Below are 27404 nucleotides of genomic sequence, written 5' to 3' on the forward strand. Positions count from 1 at the left end.
TTTCAAACTATATTGCAAAGCGATCTTTGGTCATCAAAATAGTATCATACTGGCCTACAGACATGTGCCAAACATGCTGCTCAGGGCTGCTGAGCCAGTCCCGGCAGAGAGCCTCCCCTGCCCGGCCCGGCCGTGAACCCCAGAGACCCCTGTGCACAGCAGCCTTCACTGCAGAGACCCCAATCTTGCCTCTGCTTCCGTTCCTCATCAGGAAAAGGAGGAGCATAATCATCCCTATCTTGCAGGGTTGCAGGGAAGATGAGGTAAACTAACATGTATAAACCACTCAGAATAGTTTCTGGCACGAGGAAGGACACCATAAGTGGTAACTCTTATTGTAAGTGCTTTTGGCCTTTGTACCTGGCTCTCTCTCCCTCTGAAGTTAAGTCTTCACAAACAGGGGCTGATCTCACTTTCTCGGCATCCCCAGCAGGATTGTTATTTTCTCGTATCTGCTATCGTGGAAGCTCTGGTTCTCTCGAGGCTGGCTTGTACTTTGTCAAAATTCAAAGACGCGGTCCTGAGTGTTTTTTTGTTTTGTTTTGGACTCATTGTCGGTAGCTGTTGGAGGGCAGAAATCAGGATGCTGGGTAAAGGTTACAGGAGGGTAAATTCTGGTTCGATAGAAATAGACTCCTAAAATGACAGGAGTCCAAGCATGGAATGTGCTATCTTGACATGTACTAATTTTTCCATCACTGAAAGTGTTTTAAAAGAAAGGGGGAGGATTGGTTAGAGTGAACTTTTGCTTTCGATAACATAAGACATGAGACAGCCTCTTAGTTCTGAATTCTAAGAATCTATGCTCAAAAACTAAAAAAAAACAAAACAAAAACCAAAAAACTCCATATTGTTGACACTAGGGATTTTCAAGCTTCTTTAAAGCAGCAGAACATATTTTTCAAAAGTTGACTTATTTATTTTGATAGATAGAGAACGTGAGCAGGGGAGATGCAGAGAGAGAGGGAGAGAGACAGAATCCCAAGCAGGCTCCGCACTGTGAGTGCAGAGCCCGATGCGGGGTTTGATCTCAGGAGCTATGAGATCACGACCTCAACTAAAATCAAGAGTTGGACGCTTAACTGACTGAGCCATCCAGGTGCCCCAGCAGAAAACTTAAAAAACAAACCCTTAAATGGAAGTCAATATATCAAACAGATCAACAGAAAGATGCTCATGTTAAAATGGGAAGAGAGAAGGGAAGGACCAGATTCCTACCTTCTTAGTCTCCCTCGATTTTCTGATTTTGACCCCCAGAGCCAAGTCTAAGTTTCTTATATTTGCATTCAAGAATTTAAAGGTCTCATGGCTCTCCAATCCTGCAACATTATATGGTGCATGAACTCTCAGCTATAGCCATGCAGTATTTTCCTTGCTTCCAAATGGCTCACAAGCCTGGAAGCCACCATCGCTCTGTCCACACTGCTCCCTTACCTGGAATACCCCCTCACACCCTCCCCTCTGCCATTTCTCTGGAACCTGCCTCCCTTCAAGGCTCTGACAAGGCCCTCCATGAAACTTTGCTGACCTCCCTGGCCTTTGTTAATTGTCCCTTTTCTTGTGCTGTTCCACCCGAATATGTTTTTCTATTTTGATTCAGCACAGAGTACTTTGTATTGTTTTTATTCGTGTGGCCGTCCTGCCTGGCCACGGTGATGATACGTGTGGCTGTTGACGCTATTCAAATACTTCCGGCTCTCGGCATTCTAGGCGTGCGGTGGGAGTGCATTTCTTGGCCCTCTGGTGCTTGGCCAGGGCCGTGTCGCTGTTGTAGCCAGTGAGTTAGATCATACACATTATTTCCAAGGTCAGGGCATGTAAAAGGCAGTTCTTTTTTTTTTTTTTTAATTTTTTTTTTTAACGTTTATTACAGAGAGAGAGCATGAACGGGGGAGGGGCAGAGAGAGAGGGAGACACAGAATCGGAAGCAGGCTCCAGGCTCTGAGCCATCAGCCCAGAGCCCGACGCGGGGCTCGAACTCACAGACCGCGAGATCGTGACCTGAGCTGAAGTCGGACGTTTAACCGACTGAGCCACCCAGGCACCCTGTAAAAGGCAGTTCTAAGACCCACCAGGGCTCTCTTTTTCCTCTGCCATGGTGATCAGCAGCGGTTGAGTGGCTACCAATCGGTTTGGGTTCCCAAGTGAGAAGACAGAGCAGTGTCTCCGGCCAACCCGCAAAGAACGTGCAGTGTGAGCGAAAAGTAAACCTTTGTTCTCACAAGCCACCAAGAGTCTTTTGATGTTGTTGTTGTTGTTACTACATTGTAATCTAGTTTATCCTAATACAGTTGGTTATTAGGGGCCACTATCCTATACCGTTTTGTATTTCTGGTGCCCAACAGAGTTGAACTGTTCATAGCAGCTGCTTCATCAAGGTTTGATTTATTTAGCAAACATTTCTTAAGCGCCTTTGGAAGTTCGTTTAAAAATGCTTGCTTTCCATTTTCCTGAAGAAGCTGTAAGCATTTTAGGGACCAGAACCCTCTTAGTTCCTCTGCCACTATGTCCAGAGGACCTTAGACTTTGGTCCATAGTAACCTTAAAATGGCCTGCGTAGGGGGGCAGGGAGGGGGGCAGTTAGAGAAAGACATTCTAAGAGGGATGAAAACACGACCTGACACGGAGACAGCAGTGGTTGGTGCCTGGGAAAGAAGACAAAATGATATGACGCCTTGAGAGAAAGAGCAACTTCTGGAAAGGTTTGGGCAACACTAAGAAGTCATCCCGAGGGGCCCAAGAGAGCTAGAAACAGGGATAAACTTGGCAACATGCTCTGATATGTCTTTCATCAGAGCTCGAACAGAGATACATTGTATACACTCCAGACACAGAAGAGAGATCTGGCCTTGAGCCTGGATTCTGGGTAAACACTCTGGATCTTAGACCCAGACCCAAAGTTTTGAAACTTACAACCTTGATTTGAAAAACCACAGTGGGCAGAGAGGTCTCTGAATCACTGACAATCTGCTGAATACTGACTAGGTTATGACGGAGGGGAGCGAGGAGAGCTTCAGGGAGGAAAGAGGTCATGAGTCAAATGCTCCAAGAAGGCAAGGTAGGTGAGAATTCACGGTAAATAACAACAGCTACCAGTCACCAGGGCTTTCCTGTGTGTCAGACATTGCTCTATGTGCTTCGCAAGTAGTACCTTATTTAATCTTCCCAGCTAACCTCTGAGGTCCGCGGTGTTGTCTCCATATGAGAAATGCCGAACTGAGGTTCAAAGCCACTAATGGGCTTGTTCAAAGCCACGTGGCTGGTGGTGTCTATAAACAACGGACTATTACTCAGCCATCAAAAAGAACAAAATCTTGCCATTTCCAACCACATGGATGGAGCTGGAAGAGTACAATGCTAAGTGAAATAAATCAGTCCGAGAATGACAAATACCATGAGATTTCATGCGTAGGTGGAATTTAAGAGACAAAACAAATGAGCAAAGGAGAAAAAAGCGAGAGAGAGAGAGAGAGAGAGAGAGACAAACCAAGAAACAGACTCTTAACTCTAGAGAACAAATTGATGGTTACCACAGCGGAGGTGGGGAGGGGATGGGTAAAATAGGTGATGGGGATTAAGAGTACACTTACCACGATGAGCACCGTGTGTTGTATGGACGTGTTGAATCACTGTATCGTATACCTGAGCCTGATCTGACACTGTATGTTAACTAACTGGAATTTAAATAAAAACTTCAAAGTCCCGTGGATGATAAATGGTAAAGTGAGGATTTACACCTGGATTTGTTTGGTTCCAAAGCTTTTTTTTTTTTTTTTTTTTAATTCCCCCACACTGGCCCTACATCCTTTCAAGTAACTTGAAGAAGAAATACCAGCATATCCACTGCCATTGCTAATTACACACGGCACCAGGAGCCAGAGAGCTGGAATGTAATAGAAAGAAAGCCAGAAAGTCTCCAAGCCTCCTGTGGCCAGTAGCTTCATCCTCTTTCCCCACCTCCCTCCAATGTCCCCACCCCCAGAGACTGCAATGAAGCAAAAATGTGGAGGGGACGCAGTCTTTCATGAGAGTCTCCTTGACTGCTGAAAACCAGTGCTGACTCTGCTAAATAATTCGTATAATAGGTTCCGGTCATTCCTTTTTAGGCCACTTATTCTGCGAATCGGCATCCACGAGAACAAACATGCAGGGTTATGGTGAAGTTCTTAATTTACATCCAAGTTGGTTAGCATACAGGGCAAGAATGATTTCAGGAATAGAATGTAGTGATTCATCCCCTACGTCTAACGCCCAGGGCTCATCCCAACAAGTGTCTTAATGCCCCTTGCCCATTTAGCCCATTCCCCCCCCCCCCCCCCTCTGTTTGTTCTCTATATTTAAGAGTCTCTTATGTTCTGTCCCCCTCCCCGTTTTTTATATTACTTTTGCTTCCCTTCCCTTATGTTCATCTGTTTTGTATCTTAAATTCCTCATATGAGTGAAGACATATGATATTCGTCTTTTTCTGACTAATTTTGCTTAGCATAATACACTCTAGTTCCATCCATGTTGTTGCAAATGACAAGATTTCATTCTTTTTTTTTTTTTTTAACGTTTATTTATTTTTGAGACCGAGAGAGACAGAGCATGAACGGGGGAGGGGCAGAGAGAGAGGGAGACACAGAATCGGAAGCAGGCTCCAGGCTCTGGGCCATCAGCCCAGAGCCCGACGCGGGGCTCGAACTCGCGGACTGCGAGATTGTGACCTGAGCTGAAGTCGGACGCTTAACCGACTGAGCCACCCAGGCGCCCCAAGATTTCATTCTTTTAAAAAAGTTTTTTTTAATGTTTGTTTATTTTTGAGAGAGAGAGAGAGAGAGAGAAAGAGAGCATGAGTGGGGCAGGGGAAGAGAGAGAGGGGGACACAGCATCCAAAGCAGGCTCCAGGCTCTGAGCTGTCAGCACAGAGCCTGATGAGGGGCTCAAACCCACGAACCATGAGATCATGACTTGAGCCGAAGTCAGATGCTTAACCAACTGAGCCACACAGGTGCCCCAATTTCATTCTTTTTGATGGCCAAGTAATACTCCATTTTGTATATTATGATAAAGTTCTTTTTTTTAAAAAATGTTTATTTATTTTTGAGACAGAGAGAGACACAGCATGAATGGGGGAGGGTCAGAGAGAGAGGGAGACACAGAATCTGAAACAGGCTCCAGGCTCTGAGCTGCCAGCACAGAGCCCGACGCGGGGCTCGAACTCACAGACCATGAGATCATGACCTGAGCCGAAGTCGGAAGCTCAACCGACTGAGCCACCCAGGCGCCCCTATTATGATAAAGTTCTTTACTGCAGGAGAGGTAGATCTCGAAACAGTTTAGTGTAGGAGAAACTCTGTGTCTTTTAAAAGTTCTTTGGATGTACAAATGAAGTTCCTTCTAAACTCAGGTTTCTGCAAGAATGGGGCTCCCACGAGTTGCTCTCTACTTTCTCTCCAGTCTTTCAAGACTCTAGAAACAACCTCTCTCCTCAAGAATGGAGGGAGTTGTGCCTTTGTTTTTGCCCTGGGCCTTAGCTACCTTTTCTGGAAGGAAAGGAAATGAGTTCCAGTCCAGAGGGCTGATTTCCTCACTAGTGATCCTTAGAAGAAAGCCTCTTATCAAATAGCCCCCTTTTTTTCTTTCTTTTAGCCAGTTAATTATTCACAGCAAATTTGGCATTGTTGATTTTTTCTTTTTTAAATTCTAAAGACAGTGAGAGAGAACAACTGGGGGAGAGGGTTGGGGCAGGGAGAGAGAGAATCTTAAGCAGGCCCCATGCTCAGTGTAGAGCCCCACATGGGGGTCCATCCCACAATCCTGGGATCATGACCTGAGCCGAAATCAAGAGTTGGACACTTAACCGACTGAGCCACCCAGGCTTCTCTCAGCGTTGCTGTTATGCTGATGCTTTTACTGATGAATTGATTTCTATCCCTACAATCAATTCCTGTCCGTGTCCTGCGCAAGCAACTCTTTCCATGTTTGAATATGTACCTATTTAAAGCGTGTGTATTTTGGGGGCACCTGAGTGGCTCAGTTGGTTAAGTGTCCGACTTCAGCTCAGGTCATGATCTCATGGTTTGTGAGTTCGAGCCTTGCATTGGGTTCTGTGCTGACCGCTTGGAGCCTGGAGCCTGCTTCGGATTCTGCGTCTACCTCTCTCTCTGTCCCTCCCCTGCTCGCACTCTGTCTCTCAAAAATAAAGATTAAAAATTAAAAAAAAAAAAAGATTAAAAAAAAGTGTATGTATTTTTATTTTACATAGTGGTTTTAGGTCATATATTTCGTTCTGTTGCTTACTTTTTAAAGTTAGCACTAGTTTTTAGAGAAGTCAACTTTACTGCAATTTTAAGCATAACTGATGTATAAAATGGGCCCATTTTGGGGCGCCTGGATGGCTCAGTCGGTTAAGCGGCCGACTTCGGCTTAGGTCATGATCTCACGGTCCGTGAGTTCGAGCCCCTCGTCGGGCTCTGTGCTGACAGCTTAGAGCCTGGAGCCTGTTTCAGATTCTGTGTCTCCCTCTCTCTGACCCTCCCCCGTTCATGCTCTGTCTCTCTCTGTCTCAAAAATAAATAAACGTTAAAAAAAAATTTTTTTTTTTAAATGGGCCCATTTTAAGTGTATACATTTTGATGAGTTTTGACACCTGTGTATAGAATGTTTTCATCTTCCTAAAAGTTCCCTATTGTCCCATCTCAGTCAATGCCCACCCCCTCCCAACAGCCCTAGGCAACTACTGATATTTTTCGCTGTTGTTGTTGTTGGTTTGTTTTTTTTTTTTTTTGGTCACTGTAGATTAATCTTTTCTAGAGTTTCATACAAATAGATTTATTCAGTATGGTCTCTTTTTATCTGGCTTCTTTCACTCACTTTTTAGAGTCCTGTATACTGTGTGTAGTAACCATTAATTCTTTACTTCTGAGTAGTATTCTATTATATGGACATACTGCCTTTTATTTCTTTGCTACTTGATGGATATTTCAGTTGTTTCTACTCGTGAATAAATAAAACCGCTATGAAAATGTGTTGCACACTATTTGGTGTAGACATAGCCCTTTCTTTATCTTGGATAAATATGTAGGAATGAAATCACCGGATTGTATGGTAAGTGTGTGTCTAAATGTTTAAGAAACCATCACACTAAAAACAAAACAAAACAAAACAAACACCCCATCAAACTCTTTTCCAAAGTGGCGATGCAGTTATAGTGAGCACTGGTTTTCAACACTCATCCATATTTATTTGTGCACACCAAACTCTCCAGCATATGATATCCCCACGCATATTCCTTTTGGAAAAGGAGGATTTCTTTGGAACATGTACCTGGGATTGGGATTTCTGGGTCACAACAAATGCCTACACTTAATTGGACTAAGTGTCATTAGATTCCTCCCCAGAATGACTGTTTCCATCTCAAGAGTAGGAGCCAGCTTTTTAGAATTTTGGGATTCTGTTTACAAAGAGCACAAAATTACAAATTCAAAACCAGGTCCCAAAGTGAATATGGATTTAAAGTTTTTTAAATGTTTATTTACTTTTGAGAAAGAGAGAGAGTGCAAGTAGGGGAGGGGCAGAGAGAGAGGGAGACACAGAATCCAAAGCAGGCTCCAGGCTCCGAGCTGTCAGCACAGAGCCCCACGCAGGACTTGAACGCACAGACTGCAAGATCATGACCTGAGCCGAAGTCGGACACTTAATTGACTGCAACACCCAGGCGCCCCTGACTGTGTATTTAGAATGAGCTACAAAATTACAATAGATTACTGGGATCTTTTAAGATAATCAGCCTGAAATGCTTATTTATTGACGTTTCCTAATTGCAACCTTGTTTCCCCTCCTTAGCTAGAACATTCTAGAATTCTCAGCACTCACAAGGGTCCAAGCTAGTGAGGGGCCCTGAACCTTTGAGATTCATAGTCATTCAGCCTCTGATCCACACCCCACCAGCAGTACGTGAATATTCCTCTATTCTCATTTCCCTGTCATTATTTGGCGTTATTTAGCTTTCTAACATTTGCCAGTCTGGATCCAGCCTGCTGCCTGATTTTGTATGACCCGTGAGCTAAGATTGGATTTTAAATTTTTGAACAGTTGAAAAAAAAATAAAAAAAAAATTTAATGACATGTGAAAATTATATGAAATTCACATGTCAGTGCCTGTAAATAAAGCTTGCTTGGAACACAGCCACACCCATTTGTTTACACACTGTGGTCGCGTGTTGTGCTACAAAGGCAGAGTTGAGTAGTTGCAACAGAGACTGCATGGCCCAAGAACCCGGAAATATTTACTATCTGGGCCTTTACAGAAAAGGTCTGATGGCCCCTTGTCTAGAGCATTCGTTTTTCTTGGAGACAGCTGTCTTATTCCGTATCAGAAAGGAGACATGCCTCCTGTTCGTGTGCCCTTGTGTCTGCCCATTTTGAAATGATAGACCTTTCCATCACTGTGCTAAAAAGCATTCGATTTGGCTGTTTTCTGATCTGTCTGCCGGCTTTATGTATCTCTAAGCCATTACTGTCTTCTCCCACTCCCAAACTCAGGGTCTTAACATGGCGTTCTTGATCATGGCTCACGAGTCAGCGGGGAAGCTGGACTTTGGCTGGGTTGCTCTGCTTGGGGTTGGAGTAGCAGGCACAGCTTAATTTCTCACTGCAGCTCCGTGGGCAAGCCGGGGTGGCTCTGCTCCGTGCATGTCTCATTGTCTTTGGACCACTGGGGCGCGTGCTTCTCACGGTGATGGCCGAGGCGCTAAAGGGCAGTACAAACGGTCATCGCCTCTTAAAGTCTGGGCTCAAAACTGGCACGCTGTCACTCCTGGCCATGTGCCATTGGCTAAAAAGCGAGTCTCACAGCCCAGACAAAAGTGAAAGGACAGGGAAGTGCATTCCTCCCGGGATGAGACCTTCGAAATGGATTCAGATAGGGGTGTAAAATTGGGGTCGGTAACGCAGTCTACCATAGATTATAGGAAACACCGCGATGGGAGAAAGTGGCCTTTCCTTTGCCACCTAGGAGGACGCCACTTGTTCTCAAACACACGCTGTTAAAAGTCAGGGCTGTGGCCTTCCTCCTCATCCCACTCCACAAAGCCTGACATTTTAGTTTCCAGTATTGATGGCCAGGAGAGAGAGAGAGAGAGAGAGAGAGAGACAGAATCTGAAGCAGGCTCCAGGCTCCAAGCTGTCAGCGCAGAGGCTGACTCGGGGCTTGAACTCACGAATCGAGAGGTCATGACCTGAGCCAAAGTTGGACGCTTAACCGACTGAGCCATCCAGGCTCCCCATGCCTTTCCTTTACCATTAAAACGAATCCCCAACATATGAGACATCCTAAGATGTTCTTATTGCTGGAGAGAACCCAAGGGACACAGAAGTATCACTCCTTTTCGGTCTCACTGCCCTTTCTTTTCTTTTACCAGAACTGAATGACTAGCGAAAACATATTTTCCCCTTCTTGGCTCCCCAGTTATATTGCAAACCTCCTCAAAGGTAAGGCTGTGTCTTCTCTTTGTTAACGTCTCTTCCGCCTGTCCCAGCCTCCCCTGGAGGTTTAGACAAGGGTGGGGTATCCGGTGGCCATTCAACCAGTGTGGTTGATGACTTGTCTGCTTGTCTAATCTTAAGGGACTGTTCCCTTTCTGGTTCACTGATCATGGCTCTGCCATGCTCCTCGGGGTAATAAATACCGGTCTGGACTGCCCAGAATGCAGACCTCTGCGTGTCTTGCCAGCCCAGAAGCCTCTAAGCCTCCTAATCTCCCCCTGAGCCCTCAGCGTTCATGAAGCGTATTCTCCTGGTTTTGACTGTTAGCCTGCTCCTGGCCCAGGTTACCCAAGGTAAATAGGATCTCTCCCAAGCGGGAGTGGGTCATGTTCAGGGAATTCTGGGGGCTCTAACAGCCTGGACTAGGAGAATGGCAGCCTCCTTGGAGGCCTCTGGGTGATCTCTGTAGCCAGGGGAAAATTTGAGTTCTCTCGTACCAGCTGATCTTTCCAGTGTTATTATTTGACTACTCTGATCTTCTCTGGTGTGCTTTGGAGAAGTGGAACATGATGATCTGGGCGGAGGGTACATGGAGGAGAGAGATTCGGGTGCGGAATATGGAGGAAATGGGCACTTTTCTAAGAACATCGGGGGGATTTGAATTTCGAGCTATTGTTGCCTCCATGAAAATGGTTCCTGAATTTCTGATTGAGGATTCTGATACCGTTCTCAGGCAATTTTAATTTATCTGGGCCACTCTAGGCTGTGGGTCCCCCAGAGCAGCTAATTATCTAGGCTGGTTAAGACGCACAAAAAGGCCCAGGATGTTGTGGAGGAGGGAGTGTAACATTCTTGGGAGTTTTGCAGATGCCCTAGAAAACTTGCAGATGTCTAGATGGGTGTATTTCAGACTCCTGTCCTGTTTCATTGATAGGGTCAGAGAGGGGACTGAAGGCAAAGGGAAAAAGTAACTGATACTGGGTACCTGGTTACATTGTATTATGAGGGAGACAAAACCTAGTGGGGGGGGGGAAGGCTCCTGCCTCCCCCAAAGGAGCTGGCCAGGGAGGGGAAGCTGCCTCCTGGGGAGGACTTCGGGGTTGTGACGGACGACACAAATGGGAGAAGAAAGGAAAATGGCCAATACTCCTCCCCGCACATCTCCTTATTTCCTTACTACTGTCTTCTCTGCTGGGGTGCCTTCCCCCTTGCCCAGCCCTCTGCTTTATTTCAGGACTGACCCCGTCCTCTCCTTCCCTTTTAATTTCAGCCAGGCACTGCTGGAAAAAGTTGGGAAGGTGCAGAACAACGTGTAAAGACAGCGAAGTTTTCTACCTATTATGCAATGATGAGACTAAGTGTTGTGTCAACCCTAAGCATGTACCTGTCAAAACTAGATCCTTGAAGCCAACCGGAAGCCTGGAGTAACTTCTGCAGTCTGGCCCATCTCGCCCGACTTTGAGCCCAACGTCATCGGAGCCCACAGCTCTACTAAATCATTCTCGACTGTCCCATTTGTGTCTGGTAGGTCCGCCTCATTGAACTTACAAATCAAGAACAAAGGGAGGTGTGCGTGCAGGTGAGACAGAACAGGGAAGACCAGTAGGTTAGTCTGTTTGGCACCTAGCGCCTAGCCTGCTGGCCCACAGTTCATCCCAGATGATGCAAATAAGGAGTGTTCATTCTACCCATTTGACTCCTGTTTTCTAGAGTCAGCACTGCCAGGAGAATTTTCTATAATGATGGAAACATCCCAGCTCTGCGGTGTCCAATATGGTAGCTACTAGCCACGTGTGGCTATTGACCATTTGAGATGTGGCGAGTGAGTGGCTGGAGACGCCTGTTGCATCCTTGTTTGTAATGCAAAAGGAAAACCCCAGAACTTTCTAAATGCCCATTAGCCTGGAAATGAAGTATGCATACCGATGACCACTACGTATCACTTAAAAAAGAGGATGTCAGTCTACCTAACGCTGCAAGACATATTGTGGGGTGAAAAAAAGAAAGACGTCCCCTGAAATAGAAACCAAAACATCAACCAATGCTATGTTTTCTAAAGGTACGTGAGTACGTATAAAGTCAACGCGGGGGGCGGGGGTGGGGAAGTGGGGGGTGGGGGGGAGGGGGACAGTAATGCAAACAGAGAGCATTTGATTTTTAAATCATTCCACAAGTACATATTACGTGATTTGTTATTCATATCCTCCCCCCCCCCCCCCACAATCAGTAAGCTCGATGAGGACATGAAAAAAAAATGTGGCTAGTGTAACTGGGGAACTGAATATTGAATCCAATCTAATCTAATCTATATAGCTAAATGTGGGTAGTGGTTATCGTGCTGGACAGTGTAGCTTTAGAGTCGAGATACAGGCTACGGCAGGTTTGGGGGCCGAATCTCGGGGTGTTTCAGGGTAAGTCGAGGAGGCAGGCAAGAATCTGTGATGAACATGAGAACCCATTCTTTAAATTTTTTTTTTTTACGTTTATTTATTTTTGAGACAGAGGGAGACAGAGCATGAACGGGGGAGGGACAGAGAGAGAGGGAGACACAGAATCGGAAGCAGGCTCCAGGCTCCGAGCCGTCAGCCCAGAGCCCGACGCGGGGCTCGAACTCGAGGACCGCGAGATCGTGACCTGAGCCGAAGCCGGCCGCTTAACCGACTGAGCCACCCAGGCGCCCCCTGAGAACCCATTCTTAGCCCGCTGCTTCTGTTTCTCTACTTTCAGCCCAAAAGGCTGTGACTGCTCTCCCCTGATGACACCCCCAGTTCTACCCCGTTAGGGAGTCCTGGATTGTGTCTCATAGTTTTCTTCCACCTGCAGAGAGCAGGTATCAGGCCCCACGTGGGTTCCCACTTCATCTTTTTCCTTTCCTCCAGTGGGGGCCACATGATCTTGAACTGTGGGCTAGTCTTTTTCTAAGACTGATCCCGAACTGAGACAGTGGGGATTTTCCCATTACCAGCCCCATGATTTGGGTCACGGTCTCAAGTGTTCCCAGCCCTTGCTACTTATCTGATTAATCAAAAAGGATTTGATTCTTTATTCTGACCTGGGAAGCTCTGTTCAGCATCACCTACTTACCATCCAGTCCCTTCATACACTAAAATTGGCCTCAACCTTATGGCTTGACTCAGTCATCCCCAGCACACCTTTTTTTTTTCATGAAAACCTCCAGCCTCAGTGTCTAAGTATCACCAGACGTGTCAAACAGTTTGGAACACTGGATTCAGGATCCGAAGATCTGGGTTCAAGTCCTTGAGTCACATATCTGCTGCATGACGCTGGGCAGGTCATTTAACCCTCTCTGTTTTATTTTCTCATCTCTAAAGTGAGGATCCATCCCACCCAAGGCACAGGGGTGTCATTAGATTAAATGAAATCACAGGTAGGAAGCACCCAGGACAGAATCTAGCACACGTTCGATTCCCAGGAAGACTTGGGATGCCCTCCCACTCTTTGGAATGAGCACTGGGTGTCATATGTAAGAGATGAATCACTGGGTTCTACTCCTGAGGCCAAGAGTACACTGTATGTTAACTAACTTGAATTAAAAAAAAAAAAAAAAAAGACAGGATGCCCTGTTCACTTCTCATGACAGGTCTGCCATCATCGCCCCTTGGGTCTTTGGAGGGGGAGGGGCCCTGTAAGTCAAGCATATATCTCATTAAGTCAAAATTGTTCAACTAATATTGATTGAATACTCGATTAGTGTTCAATCTGTTTTCAGTGCTACCCCCTCGGCTCAGTCCCTCCTTGGCATCCTCCCTCTTTCTCCCACCCCAGACCTCCTACCTTGAGTTTTGCCACCAATCTTTTCATCTCTCTGCCATGTCCGATTGTCCCACATCCTGGTGCCCAATGTCACAAGGGTTCTTTATGGAATACAGCAACGTTCCTCAACATATTTGATGATGACGCACCTTAAATTTGTCACTGGATGTAATGGCTTGAGTTCATCAGGGACCGACTTAAGCAGAAAGGACATTTCTTGTCAGGATGCCATGTAGCTCATAGAACTGATTAGAAGTCCCGACAATTGAACTGGGCTTGGAAGGACCAAGGGACAGTGGGCAGCAGAAATAATCTTCCAGGATCTTACCAGCAGCATAGCCGTCCTGGCACTGGACATCTGGAGCCTTGCCTGGACTTCTCCTACAGTGGCTTCAGACCTGCCAGGGCCACGACTAGGGGGAGGAGGGGGAGGTGCCTAAGGTGCAAGCCGTCAGGGGCCCTCAGTCTTAGGGTCATATGAGTGCCTCCTGGGCACCTCCCTCACCTCCCCCTAGTCCTGGCCTTGCCACCTGGATCCTGCACCCACCACACCTGTACTTATATTTGCTCAGAGTGTGTGTTCATAATAGATTGTCAGCCCCATGAAAACTGCGGCTGATTTATTTTCTGTATCTCAGAGCAGAATCTAGCACAAATCGAGTATTCAAGCAATATTAGTTGAACAGTTTTGACTTAATGAGATCTCTGTTTGGCTTAAAATAGCGGGAATGGTACACGAGCATTTCCTCTTTAGGGCATAGCTTCACCTTGGAATAGTATCAATGTTTGATACTCAATAACCACGGAATATTACTAGAGATACGTATTGAGATTATAAGATGAGACACTTAGCAGGGGTGGCTACAGTTACATCACCCATCGCTGTGATGGTCATTGGTGGATGCTTCCATTATGGCCGAGCAAACTGAAATATACACTTGCGTGAGTCAGGGGGTGTCTTCTCTGAATGTCTGGAGGCCTTGTGGACGTCATGCTTTGCCTTAAAAGCAAAATCATTACATATTAATGAGATCAGTTATACAAATGTACTTAATATTTTTGGAACAGACATCGTGGCAGGGTGATATATTAAGAATTCAATGTAGCAATTGCCTGATAATTTTTTTTTTCCTCCATTTTACTTGACCAGGCATCAGCATAGAGAGTGAAAAGATCATTTTTTTTCTGCCTAGTTATTAGAAGGGGAGCCAGGATTTTGTGTTCTAAATCTTGGCCTTCTTTTGCTACTGGGGAACTGAAGAAAGTATGTGTGTGTGCGTGCGTGTGTGTGTGTGTGTGTGTGAGAGAGAGAGAGAGAGAGAGAGATTCAGGGGCTGCCCTGAAGATTGCTCTCCACTCCCCCCATCTTTATTAGAGAGGCCCAGGCACAAGGAGGGCGGCTAGATTGGATGGTCTCAGGAGGAATGGGATGAAGAGTTTAGCTTCAAGTTCAGGAGAGGAGTTGCCTGCCATTTGGAGGTGTTGAATCTCCACACAACCAGGAGAAAAGATGGGGGTTCGGCTCCAAGGGTGTTTGATAAAACACCCTGAGGTGATAAGTGTTTGGACAGGATTGCCAGCATGGAGGTCATCACAGTGGAGACAGCCACCATGGCTGTGGTCCTGGGACCAGCAGCCTTTGCCTCCATGTTGGGTATGACAGCCCAGGTGAGGAACAGTTCTCCAGTGCCCAGAGCCGCTCAATGAACGGTTAGCGGAATTCATCAGCAATACCTTGAGCACGAGAAGCAAGAGAAATGAAGATCATCATCATCGAGTAAGGATCAAGTTCCTCCTCATTTACCAAAATCATGGGGTCCTAGTAGGATCTAGTGGAGGAAGGCAGGAAACCCCAGCGACAACTGCCATTGGACATCTCACCAGCTTCGCAAGTGGTATCTTGGAGCTGAATTTAAAATGCATACACCGATGGGGCACCTGGGTGGCTCAATCGGTTAAGTGTCTGGCTTTGGCTCCGGTCATGATCTCACAGTTTGTGAGTTCGAGCCCCGCATCGGGCTCTGTGCTCAGAGCCTGGAGCCTGGAGCCTGCTTCAGATTCTGTGTCTCCCTCTCTCTCTGCCCCTCCCCTGCTTGTGCGTGTTCTCTCTCTTTCTCTCTCTCTCTCTCTCAAAAATAACATTAAAAAAAATAAAATAACATACGTATACAGAAATAAAGCATTTCCTGAGGCTTGAGTGTCGTGGAGTATTCAGAACTGGTATGTGACTATGAACGCATTAAAGAATTTTAGAAGAAACACGCTCACTAGCATCTGTTTCATGGAACACGGCTTGAAGCAGGACGCAGTTGGGGGATATACCAGAGACGTGAATCCATGGAAGTCAAAGAAGCCTGTAAAAGGCTGTGATTTTATTGGTTCTCGTTTTTTCTACCTTCTTGTCGTATGATTAACCTCACAGGTTCGAGGGAGGACCAGCTGAGCTCAAGTAAAAGTACCTAGGCTGTGTGGGACCCTCTGGGAATTTGGTCCCTAGCACTTCCTGCCCCCTGTCCCACTGTGGCTGCGGGGACTGGGTGGCCTTTCAGGAGCTGAGAAATGCAACTTTGCAGATTTCAGGGGGTGGGTGGTACAGGTCTTAGAGAACTGGTCAGGCCAGCCTGTACCGTGTGGGAGGCATTACAAAGGCCCAGGCTACAGTCTGTTCTCTTCGGGGCGGGTTCCGGAAGCTACCACACAGTTCCCACGGGCCAAGTTGGCTCTCTGACCAAGGCCTGCCTCTTCCCCTGTCTCTTGGCCTCTTCTCCCACAGTGGCTTCTGCTTGCTGACCGCACTTACAGCCCCTGCCCCTTGCTTCCCACTTCCCTTAGCCTCGGCCTGGTTTCCCACCTTAACAGAGAAGATCACCATACAACAGTCACGTTCCGGAGTCAGAGAATGTAGGGGTTCAAGGGGGAAAATGGAGCTTAACTGACAGAACTCTAGGTCCTGGCACTTGATGATCTGAGAACAAATCCACATGCACGCACGTACTCAAAAATACACAAACACCCACTCACCCACCAATTACACATCTGTGCACAAACAGCATCCGACTATAAACATTCTCACACATAGAACATTCAAGCACTCACATACACAGAACACACACAAAGAACTCAGGCACGCAAATTATACACAAAATACACAAAATCTGAGCATGCACAGCTATGCACAAATTTACACATACGCACAAGTACATATGAACAAAATGCAGTGCAGATATAAACTCAGATGCCCAAGTATAGATGCGCTGTAGCAATGAACCTATCTCTTTCCATTTCTCCTTAGCTCAGTCAAGGCTGTTTCTCTGAACGGTCCCAGTGCTTCTTGCCAATCTGTCTAGGAGGCTTCATAAAGGGGCTTATGAAATATTGCAAAGAACTGTACTAAGAAGGGGCCTGGAATCTCCAGGGTGGACCTTGTGGTCTGTTACAATAATGACAGCAGATACTTCTATTGTGGTGGGAAAGTGTCAGGGGGTCTTACGTGTATTCACCAAATGCTTTGTGCCTACTCACTCATTTGGTCCTCGTTAACAACCTACAGAACAAGTGCCGTTGTTACCTGCATCGTATAGCCAAGGGCACAGGTTCAGAGTTAATTACTTTTTCCGAGGCACTACAGTCAGGAGATTAACTTCAGGATACAGGCTTGTCAACATCCTGCGAGGCCGTCTCGTCCCCCGTGCTGAGTCCTGTAGCGGCTGAATAACATTCTCAAGGACACGCAGGCTGCCCAGTTCCCAGCCCCGGACCAGGAGGGACGCCTGGGTCCCCGCTGCACTTGCTGGATGTTCTCTCCTTTTACACCCTTTGTTGTTTATGCTTTTCCGGCTACAATGAGGCCTTGTAATTTCTCCCCGGAGGGAGAAAGAGCCTCCTTGGTAGTCTTCACTTGCTTGACTCTACCCTGGCAATTATCTTCAATATGGGCTGCTGGAGTGATTCTTCGAGGCAAAAAAAAAAAAAAAAAAAAAAAAAAATCTGACCATGCCCCCACAGTCGTCTCTAAAAGATCTAACTATTCCCTGTTATGCACAGGCTGGATTCCCAAGCCCTGAGCATGACATTGAAGGCCCCGCATGGGGGTGCCTGGGAGGCTCAGTCGGTTAAGCATCCAACTCTTGACATCAGCTCAGGTCATGATCTCACGTGAGTCTGAGCCCCAGGTCGGGCTCTGTGCTGACAGCTCAGAGCCTGGAGCCTGCTTCGGATTCTGTGTGTCTCTCTCACTCTCTGCCCCCCCCCCCCCCCCCACTTTCTCTCTCTCTCTCTCTCTCTCTCTCTCTCTCAAAAATAAATAAACATTAAAAACAATTAATGAAGGCCCCCACGTGATGATGTGGTGCCTGCCTGTTTCCATCCGGGTCTCCCCTTCTGTCTCAAACGTTCACAACCGCGACTGTCGACTTACTTTTCTCCTACCTTCCTCTGTGGAATTTGGCTTTCCGTTGTCCATCCTTCTTTCCATCCAGGAAGCGCCTGAGCAGTTCCCGTCACCGGACCAAGTCTCAATTTTGTCGGACGTGAGTTGGAGGCTTATGATTTCCAGTTCGGAGGAAAAGAAATATAATAAATATGAGGATGCAAAAATAATGATAATGAAAACCGACATAATAATAGTTAATGATTATTCAGCACCTACGAGGTGTCAGGTACTTGGTTAAGCAATTTACGCAAGTTATCCCACTTAAACCAGGTGTAGGTATGATTTGTATTTGATCGTAGGATACTCAGGAAATTTACCTTGCTCAAGGCCAACAGGTACCGAATGTCAGGGCCAATCCTCAATTTCAAATCTGTGTGAAATCAAAACCTGTTCTCCAATCCTGGTATTCTTGGATTCTAGAATTCTCTTCGTTCTTCTTCTCCTGTCATAGTTTCTGAAGTTCTGCCCGAGGTCCAGTCCTTATTCAGCTTCCTGAGATGCTGGGCTGAAGGGATACAGTCCACGCACTTTCTCTACACCCTGGAAGGACTTGGGTTGCTTCCCCATTAGATCACTTCTTATGGGTCAAGGTATGTTATTTATTCGGACCACAGGTATTTATGAAGTTCCTGTGATGTGCTGGGTGTGTCAGAGGTTGCTAGCTCCTCCCCCAATATCTGTCCTTCCCTTTTTCTTAGTAAGACTACCCCCGAATGTTAGCTAGCCATGGTTGCCCTAGAATAAGGAAAGTATTTCCATTCTACCCTGCAGGTAGGTGTGCCCCTGTAAGTTCTGGCCAATGTACTGGAGTGGAAGCCGTGTGTGCAGATTCTGAGTGGTGTCCCTTAAAGGCAAAGGTATGCACTTCATTTCCTTCTTTCTCCTCCCCCGGATGGCTGCAGCGGGGACTGGAGCAGCCCTCTCAGGTCATCAAATGAAGCTGCCTGTGGAGGATGGCAGAACATCAAGCCAGGGGGACCCTTGCTCTCTGCTGAATCAGGAAGCTGCTACACTGAACTCCTTGCCCAGACTTTTCCATGAGAAAGAAGTCAATGTCTGTCTTTTGGAATCCTTGTTCGGGGAGAATACCTGTTAAAACAGTTGAATTAATATTCTAGTCCAGGGGAGGTTATGAGCGGTGGGGTTACAAGGCACATTTCTGACATTCAAATGGAAGAGACAAAGATAAAGCATGTAAAACAGAATTGAAAAGAACGGATACATCCGTGCAGGTGGTGCACCAAGGGCTGACGATCCAGAGCCACTGTAGGTGGGAGTGCCGATATCTAGGGTGACTAGGAAAGGCCTGTCCAGGAGGTGACCTTCCAGATGAGGCTGAATGATAAACAGGAGCCAGCCATGGAAGGTCTCAAGGGAGAACAAATAACAAAGCTAAAGCCCTGAACTGGGAACCAGATTGGCGAGGTCAAGGCTTGGAAAGATACGCCTATGTATCCTTTTGTTAGAAAGCTGAGAATAAGTACTTTTTTTAATTAGGAATTTCTTGATGTATATTTATGCATTCATTAATTAGTTCTTTTGGTCTTGAAAGGCTTAAGAGGCTCTAATTTGCCCGTCTCCTCCCACTATTGGCACGGGTGCTGGCCAGTTTCCCACACTCTCATCTCATGCTTTGCCACGAAATCTGCTACACACTGTCCTTTGGCCTGGCTGATCTCATATAAATCCTCTCCTGCTAGAATTCACTGCCCACAACCCTGCCAAAAAAAGCGAGGCTCATCCCTGCTGCACAGAACTCTATTTCTATCCCCTGCAGCACAGCCACCTCCTTCTCCTGTGACCTGCCAGCCATGAAGTTACTTCTGTTTCTTCTCATCCTTCTGGCCATGGAACCAGTGGTCTCAGGTAACTTGGGTCCCTCTCAAGTGTCTGGGATCGTGGTCATGAACTTTTCACTTTCCTCTCCTCTTCACTGCGGGCAGCACGAAGCTTTTCCTCATCTGATGCGGCTTTGGGAGGTTTCCCCATGATCAGCTCACATCCACATTTTTCCCTGATTCTTTTTTTTGCCAAGGTGGTGGGATGGTAGCTATTTGGAGCATCTGACACTTAAGGGCAGGGTAGTATTCTGGTGGGACCTGGGAGACGGCTTAGGGGTGATGGGTTGGGTGCAGACTGGGGACTTGTTGGGGGCTTTAGGACATTAGATTAGAAGCTGATGACGAGTTGTGATGGGGAGAAAGACCTTGGGGTTGGAGTGGTAGGGGGAAGATTAGGACGAGCTGGAGGTGAGGTATTGGGCTTCCCTGATGGTTTGGAGAGGGCTGGGGAGGAGATGGGATTTGGGGTTGAGTGGAGGTGGTGCTGGGGGTAGACTGGGGCTTGGGCGGAAGCTGGGAGTTGGTAATGAATAGTGCAGGGTGTCTGATGACTGCTGCTCAGAATTGAGGCTGGTGACTTGATTAAATTTGGGTCTGGCTTGGAGTTCAGGCTCAAGGGGCATTGAGTTGGGTAGGGCTCAGCATCCTACTTCAAATTGGATGGGGTTTTGAATTTGAATTGGGTGAATATGGTCAAGGAGGACTGGAGACTGCATTGTGGCTGGACCCAGGGCTAGTTGAGCTGAAGTTATGGCCAGGCTGTTGATAAAGAGCTGAGTCTGTTGAAGTGTGGATGAATCCCTTCCATCTCCTAATCTTATAGTTGTTTATTTCCTTTCTCGTCATTCCCAAGCTCCATTAAGGAAGGATCTTCATTGGCAGCAAGTGATCCCAAAGTTAGGAGTAGCAGGTTGGGGGATAGGAAGACAGAGGGTGGGATGTCTGAAAGCCTTGGATCCCCCAAGGTTGAAACAATTGTCTTGGTTCCCTCCCCTCTCAAGATCGTTTCTCTCCTTTCCTGGGACTGTGTCCAGTGTTACTTCCTCAACTGTCTCCCCTTCTCCCCTGTCCTGTTCCTCCTCTTGTCTTACCACTTGAGGGATACTAACATCTGCTTAATGGTTGTTCCTGGGCCCAACAGCAGAGTGTTGGATGAATGGACATTGCCGGTTGGTGTGCAAAAGTGATGAAGACAGTCTCATTCGTTGCTCAAATTGTAAACGGTGCTGTGTCCTTAGTCGTTACTTAACTGTCCAACCAATGACAGTTGAAAGAATACAGCCCTGGACCGTTCCTCCAATGTCCAAGCAAGTAGAAAATAAAGCCAAACCTGGCAAAAGAGGGAATATAAATGGATATCGTGGATAGAAATGGCTTTGTTTCAGGTTCCTTAGCTCCCACATTCCGTTAAAAGTCACAAATCTGTTTCTTGTGGCCGTCAATCATGAGGAATGATGCTCCAAATGGATTGAGGGTGGAGGGATGGCAGGATGGGGGTTAAGAGGTAGCAGAGGGACATCTCTGGGGCTTGGACGCAGCAGTGGGGTGATGGTTCCTCATCTACCAGCTGCAGGAAAGGCTACTGGGTCGGGAGTGGACTGAGAAGTACATCTGGGAAGCCAAGAGACTTAAAGGCACAGCAGGTCCTGAGAGGGGGAGAACCCTTGGGCGGGAGAGTTGGTCCATCCTGGAGGTGAAAGGCTGGGGGTTGACATGGGCTGATTAGAGCCCAAATCCTTGGGTTTCTAGGGAAATTGGCTGAGATGCCTTTTGATCCTGGAGATCCCACAGCGCTAAAGATCAGAGGGTTTCCAAGTGCTAAAAACAGATAAAGCACATGATTTTACCCATTTATAAATGAGTTAGTTCACTATCCAGTTCGTCTGTTCTGTCATGGATTCAGTTGTTCAGTCCCCTCAGCCTTGCCACTTACCGCTGTCAGACTCTGTTCATATCCCCCTCCAGGCTTCAGCTTCCCCATCTGCGAAGTTGGAGCCATAGACAATCTCAAAGCTCAGGATTGTGGGAACAAGGAAGTGAAATAATGTAGCTCACAGTGCCCAGTATATCGTAAGCCCTAATTAATGTTAGCTATTACTATTATTGTTCCTTGATTTCTTCAAGCATTTAAGGAATATGTGCTGTGTGCCTTCCAGCTGTGTTAGACTCTGAGGGAGACAGAAACCTGCCTCAACCCATGGGGAGGGAGAAGACCAACCCATGGGGAACATTCAAGAATTCTGATCGGGTACCTAGAGGACTTGGGTGTCTTCCCGGCTTTGTGGTCTCAAATCCTATTCTCTGGGCCCCATGTATCCAATATAGTTGTTCACCCCTGAACTGTGTTCCCTGTAGTGAGGTCAGAGACCAGGAATGTTCTGTAAAGCATGGTTCATGACATGAAGACAGAATAAGTTCATCCTGACCCTTGGAGATAATTTGCTCTCAGTTCAATATTTCTGCTCTTAGACTCTGGGAAGAGAGACACCTCTTCCTCTGATCCTGGTCCTACTCTGGGTGTCCTCTGATTAAGTCACTCCCTATGGGGTTGAGAGTTGATGGGGGCAAGTGGGGTGTATCCATTTAGAGACCGTGTCCTCCTCTCCTTCCAAGACCATGCTTTGAGCACCTGGGGCGTGGAATTCCCTCCCAAAGAACCCCCGTGCTGTTTCCAAGGACCACATGGGCTTTCCCCAGCTCCACCCCTGGAAGGTGGGGCCCACTGTGTGTGCGCAACTTAGGCAGGAAGAGGGTCAAGGACACTCCTGTTTGCAGGGGCAGTGGGCCAGCGGGGATGTTCAGGCTGCACTGTCCATGTCTTGCATGAAAGAGTCCTCACAGTGTGGGGCAGAGTTGGGGATGGGAGAGAGGAGAGCTGGGGTGTGGACTGAGCCAGCTCCCCTCAGGCCGCCATCTTCCTGCACAGAACTCTGAAGAATCCAAGAATCACAAATTCAAATCTGCCCTTTCAGGTCGTTATGAAGGGCTATTTCAAAGATCTTTTTTTTTTTTTTTTTTTTTTTTTTTAATGTTTATCTTTGGTGGGGGGAGGGGCAGAGAGAGAGAGGGAGACACAGAATCCGAAGCAGGCTCCAGGCTCCGAGCTGTCAGCACAGAGCCTGACGCGGGGCTCCACCCCACAAACTGTGAGATCATGACCTGAGCCAAAGTCAGACACTTTGACCGACTGAGCCACCCAGACACTCCATGAAGGGCTATTTCACAAAGGGCCATAGGATAGATTTTATTTATCTCACTTGTTAGCTTTATTCATAACTGTTAAATATGCAGACATATGATAGATGAGCTTCCATTTGCATTCCTGCCCCAGGACCCACACACATTAGGGTGTGTCTGGAATCTGGATCGTGCTCTGGTGCACAGCCCATCTCCAAGCTCGCTTCAGAGGCAGGGGCTGCGTAATCTGTGCGTCCACATGCTCGACGCCTGTGTGATCTGGGGAGACTCTTAGGCTGCCCACCAGAGCTGCCTGGGCCCTGGGTGAGACCATCCAAAATACTTCCTCACTGGCTTCTCTGCCTCCAGATTCTCTTTGCTGCAGTAAACATGGGAATGCAGATACCTTTTTGAGATCCTGTTTTCATTTCCTTTGGATGTATACCCAGAAGTGGGATTGCTGGATCATAGGATAGTTCTGTTTGTAACGCTTTGAGGAAAATATTGTTTTCCATTGTGGCTGCACCAATTATATTCCCACCAACAAGTGCACAAGGGTTCCCTTTTCTCCCCACCCTCATCAACTTTTTATTTGAACTTATTTGAACTTTTTGTTTTGAAATACTTATTGGTTCATAGGAGGTTGCAAAGATAGTACAAAGAGAGGTCCTACGGACCTTTCATACAGTTTCCTACCGAAGATTATATTTTATGTAACCATAATACAATACACAAACCAGGAGACTGGTATTGTTGCAATGTGTGTGCATACTTCTATGGCATTTTCTTGCAACTGCAGCGTTGTGTAACTACCACTGTTATCAAGATACAGACCCATGCTATCAGCATAGAGATCCTTCTCCTGCTACTCTTTCACAGTGGCACAGACTCTTCCCTGCCTCCACCGTCTGTCGCTAACCTTAACCTTTGGCAACCACTAATCCGCTTCTTATCTCCCTAATTTTTATCATTTAGAAAGTGTTATATAAATGGGATCATATGTCATCTTTTGAGATTGGCTTTTTTCTTTTTAAGACAGCATTATGCTCTTGAGATCTATCCAAGTTGTATGGATCAATTTCTCTTAATCTTTAAAAAAGGTCATTTCTTTTAAAATCTGAGTAGTTCTAGCCAATGCATCAAGGCAAGAAAAAGAAATAAAGGCATACAAGTTAGAAAGGAAAAAAATAAAAGCTGTCTGTATTTGCAGATATCATAATGGCTTCTGTAGAAAATCCCAAGGAATCTACAAAAAAAAATCTAGAACTAATAATTCAGTTCAGTAAGGTCCTAGGATACAAGATAATGGATTAATGAGACATCTGTAAGAAAAGAAAGAAAAGAGAAAGAGACGGGGGGGCGGGGAAAGAACCTCAATCTAAACCTCACATCTTATACGAAATTTAACTCAAAATGGCTCATAGATTTAAACATAAGATGTAGAGGCGCCTGGGTGGCTCAGTTGGTTAAGTGTCTGACTTCAGCTCAGGTCATAATCTCACGGTTCGTGGGTTCGAGCCCCACATCAGGCTCTGTGCTGACAGCTCAGAGCCTGGACCTTGCTTCAGATTCTGTGTCTCCCTCTCTCTCTGCTCCTCCCCAACTCGCGCTCTGTCTCTGTCTCTCAAAAATGAATAAACATTTCAAAAAGTTAAAAAGAAATAAATAAAAATAAACAAAAGACGTAAAAGTATAAAACTTCTGGCAGAAAACATTGGAATAATCTTTCAGGCCTAGGGCTAGGTGAAAATCTCTGAGATATGAAAAGCACAATCCACAAGGGAAAAAAAAGTTAGCAAGTTGGACTTCATCAAAACTCAAAACGTTCACTCTGCAAGAGGGCCTGTGAATAGGATATACTGAAAGGCAAATTGCAGAAATATTTGCAAGCCACGTATCTGACAAAGAACCTGTACCTAGAATACAGAAACAACTCTCAAAACTCAACAGTAAAAACCAAGCCATCGAATTAGGAGAAAGACAATTCATCAAAGAGGGCATACAGATGTCAAATAGGCACACGGAAAGATGTTCAACATCGTTAGCCATCAGGGATATGCATATTAAGATGATACGATATGGGAATGCAAGCTGGTGCAGCCACTCTGGAAAACAGTATGGAGGTTCCTCAAAAAACTAAAAATAGAACTACCCTACGACCCAGCAATTGCACTACTAGGCATTTACCCACGGGATACAGGTGTGCTGTTTCGAAAGGACACATGCACCCCCATGTTTATAGCAGCACTATCCACGATAGCCAAAGGATGGAAAGAGCCCAAATGTCCATCGATGGATGAATGGATAAAGAAGATGTGGTATATATATACAATGGAGTATTACTCGGCAATCAAAAAGAATGAAATCTTGCCATTTGCAACGACATGGATGGAACTGGAGGGTATTACGCTAAGTGAAATCAGTCAGCCAGAGAAAGACAAAAACCATGTGACTTCACTCATATGAGGACTTTAAGAGACAAAACAGATGAACATGAGGTAAGGGAAACAAAAATAATATAAAAACCGGGAGGGGGACAAAACAGAAGAGACTCATAAATCTGGAGAACAAACTGAGGGTTACTGGACAGGTTGTGGGAGGGGGGATGAGCTACATGGGTAAGGGGCACCAGGAATCTACTCCTGAAATCATTGTCTAACTAATTTGGATGTAAATTTAAAAAAATAAAAAATAAAACAAGTTAAAAAAAAAGATGATATGGTATTCCACTACATAATTATTAGAACCGCTGAATTTAAATGCAGTGACATTACCAAACACTGGCAAGGATGCAGAGAACATGGACCTTTTATACATTGCCACTGAGAAGGTTAAGTGGTATGGCAACTCTGGAAAACAGTTTTCCAGTTTCCTTTTAAAAAACAAAATATACACTAACTGTGTTACCCAGCAAATGCACCCCTGGGCATTTAATCTAAAGACATGAAAATTTAGTTTCAAAAACTTGTAGATGAATGTCCATAACAGCTTTGTTTGCCTTTAAGGGATTCTTTAAAAAAATTTTTTTTTTACGTTTATTTATTTTTGAGAGAGAAAGAGACAGAGTGCAAGCAGGGGAGGGGCAGAGAGAGAGGGAGACACAGAATCTGAAACACGCTCCAGGCTCTGAGCTGTCAGCACAGAGCCCAACGCGGGGCTTGAGCTCACGAGCCATGAGATCATGACCTGAGCTGAAGTCAGATGCTTAACAGACTGAGCTACCCAGGCGCCCCTTAAGGGATTCTTTTTTTTTTTTTTTAAATTTTTTTTTTCAACGTTTTTTATTTATTTTTTTTTGGGACAGAGAGAGACAGAGCATGAACAGGGGAGGGGCAGAGAGAGAGGGAGACACAGAATCCGAAGCTGGCTCCAGGCTCTGAGCTGTCAGCCCAGAGCCCGACGCGGGGCTCGAACTCACGGACCGCAAGATCGTGACCTGGCTGAAGTCGGACGCTTAACCGACTGCGCCACCCAGGCGCCCCTAGGGATTCTTTTTTTTAAAAAAAAAGACTTTATGCTTTTAGACCGGTTTTAGGTTCATAGGAAATTTGAGAAGAAGGTACAGAGATTTCCCACATATCCTCTACCCTCACTCATGCACAGCCTTCCCTATTATCAAGGTCCCTCACAGAGTGGTACATTTGTTACAACTGATAAACTCTATTGACACATCATTATCACCCAAAGTCCATGTTTAAAAAAAATTTTTTTTAATGGTCATTTATTTTTGAGACAGAGAGAGACAGAGCATGAGCAGGGGAGGGGCAGAGAGAGAGGGAGACGCAGAATCCGAAGCAGGCTCCAGGCTGTCAGCTGTCAGCACAGAGCCTGACATGGGGCTCAAACCCATGAACTTGGAGATCATGACCTGAGCCGAAGTCAGACGCTCAACTGACTGAGCCACCCAGGCACCCCACCCAAAGGCCATATTTTACCTTGGGGTTCACCCTGGGTACTGTACTGTGGGTTTGGACAAATGTATAATGATATGAATAGATCATTCCAGGATCATATGGAGTAACTTCACTGTAAATCCTCCAAATCCTCTGTGCTTTGCCTCTTCATCTGCCTCCTACCCCAACCTCTGGTAACCACTGATCTTTTTATTACCCCCGTTATTTTGCCTTTTCCGAAATGTCATACAGTTGAAATCATACACTATGGAGCCTTCTCAGATTGGCTTCTTTCACTCACTGATGTGCATTTAAGAGTCCTCCGTGTCTGTTCGTGACTTCATAGCTCATTTCTTTTTATCACTGAATAATAATCTCTTGTCTGGACAGACCACAGTTTATTTGTCCATTCACCTACTGAAGGGAATCTTGGTTGTTTCTAATTTGGGGCAGTTATAAATAAAACTACAAACATCATGTGCAGATTTTTTTTTTCATGGTGAAGACTGGTTTATTGGTGGTAGTTAGTATAAGTCAATAAATATTGATCCTCAAAGAAGAACCTAGTTATTTATTGATTACTGGTCCATAGAGATCTGAATGAAATTGAACCAGCTGCCTGCTGAGATGATACATGGAAGTCAATGCTGCTTCTTGGGAAATGGAGCCACAGCTAGCTGATATATAGCATAGGCTGTTCCACCAACTGTAAGCATCACAGTGGCTCTATACGGGAAGACATCAGCTCTCTCTCTACAGGGAGACATCAGCTCTCTCTCTACAGGAAGACCTCAGCTCTCTCTCTCTACAGGAAGACAT

General features: G+C 46.0%; 2 protein-coding genes across 2 annotated transcripts in view; both read left to right on the forward strand.

The window, feature by feature from the left end:
* Positions 1-9763: 9763 nt before the first annotated feature.
* Positions 9764-11045, forward strand: DEFB121 (defensin beta 121). Its single transcript, XM_049650984.1, has 2 exons — positions 9764-9821; positions 10739-11045. Exons 1-2 carry the CDS (start codon positions 9764-9766, stop codon positions 10894-10896), a joined length of 216 nt encoding a protein of 71 aa, XP_049506941.1. The 3' UTR covers positions 10897-11045.
* An 8271-nt stretch (positions 11046-19316) lies between these two features.
* The window catches only part of LOC125936715 (beta-defensin 119), a 9190-nt gene continuing 1102 nt past the window's right edge, over positions 19317-27404 (forward strand). The window contains exon 1 of the mRNA XM_049650982.1: positions 19317-19540. Coding sequence (XP_049506939.1) covers positions 19486-19540 — 55 coding nt within the window. The 5' untranslated portion in view covers positions 19317-19485. The remainder of the gene's footprint in view (positions 19541-27404) is intronic.

Source organism: Panthera uncia, assembly GCF_023721935.1.
Source record: "Panthera uncia isolate 11264 chromosome A3 unlocalized genomic scaffold, Puncia_PCG_1.0 HiC_scaffold_11, whole genome shotgun sequence".
In the NCBI taxonomy this organism is placed as follows: Eukaryota; Metazoa; Chordata; class Mammalia; order Carnivora; family Felidae; genus Panthera; species Panthera uncia.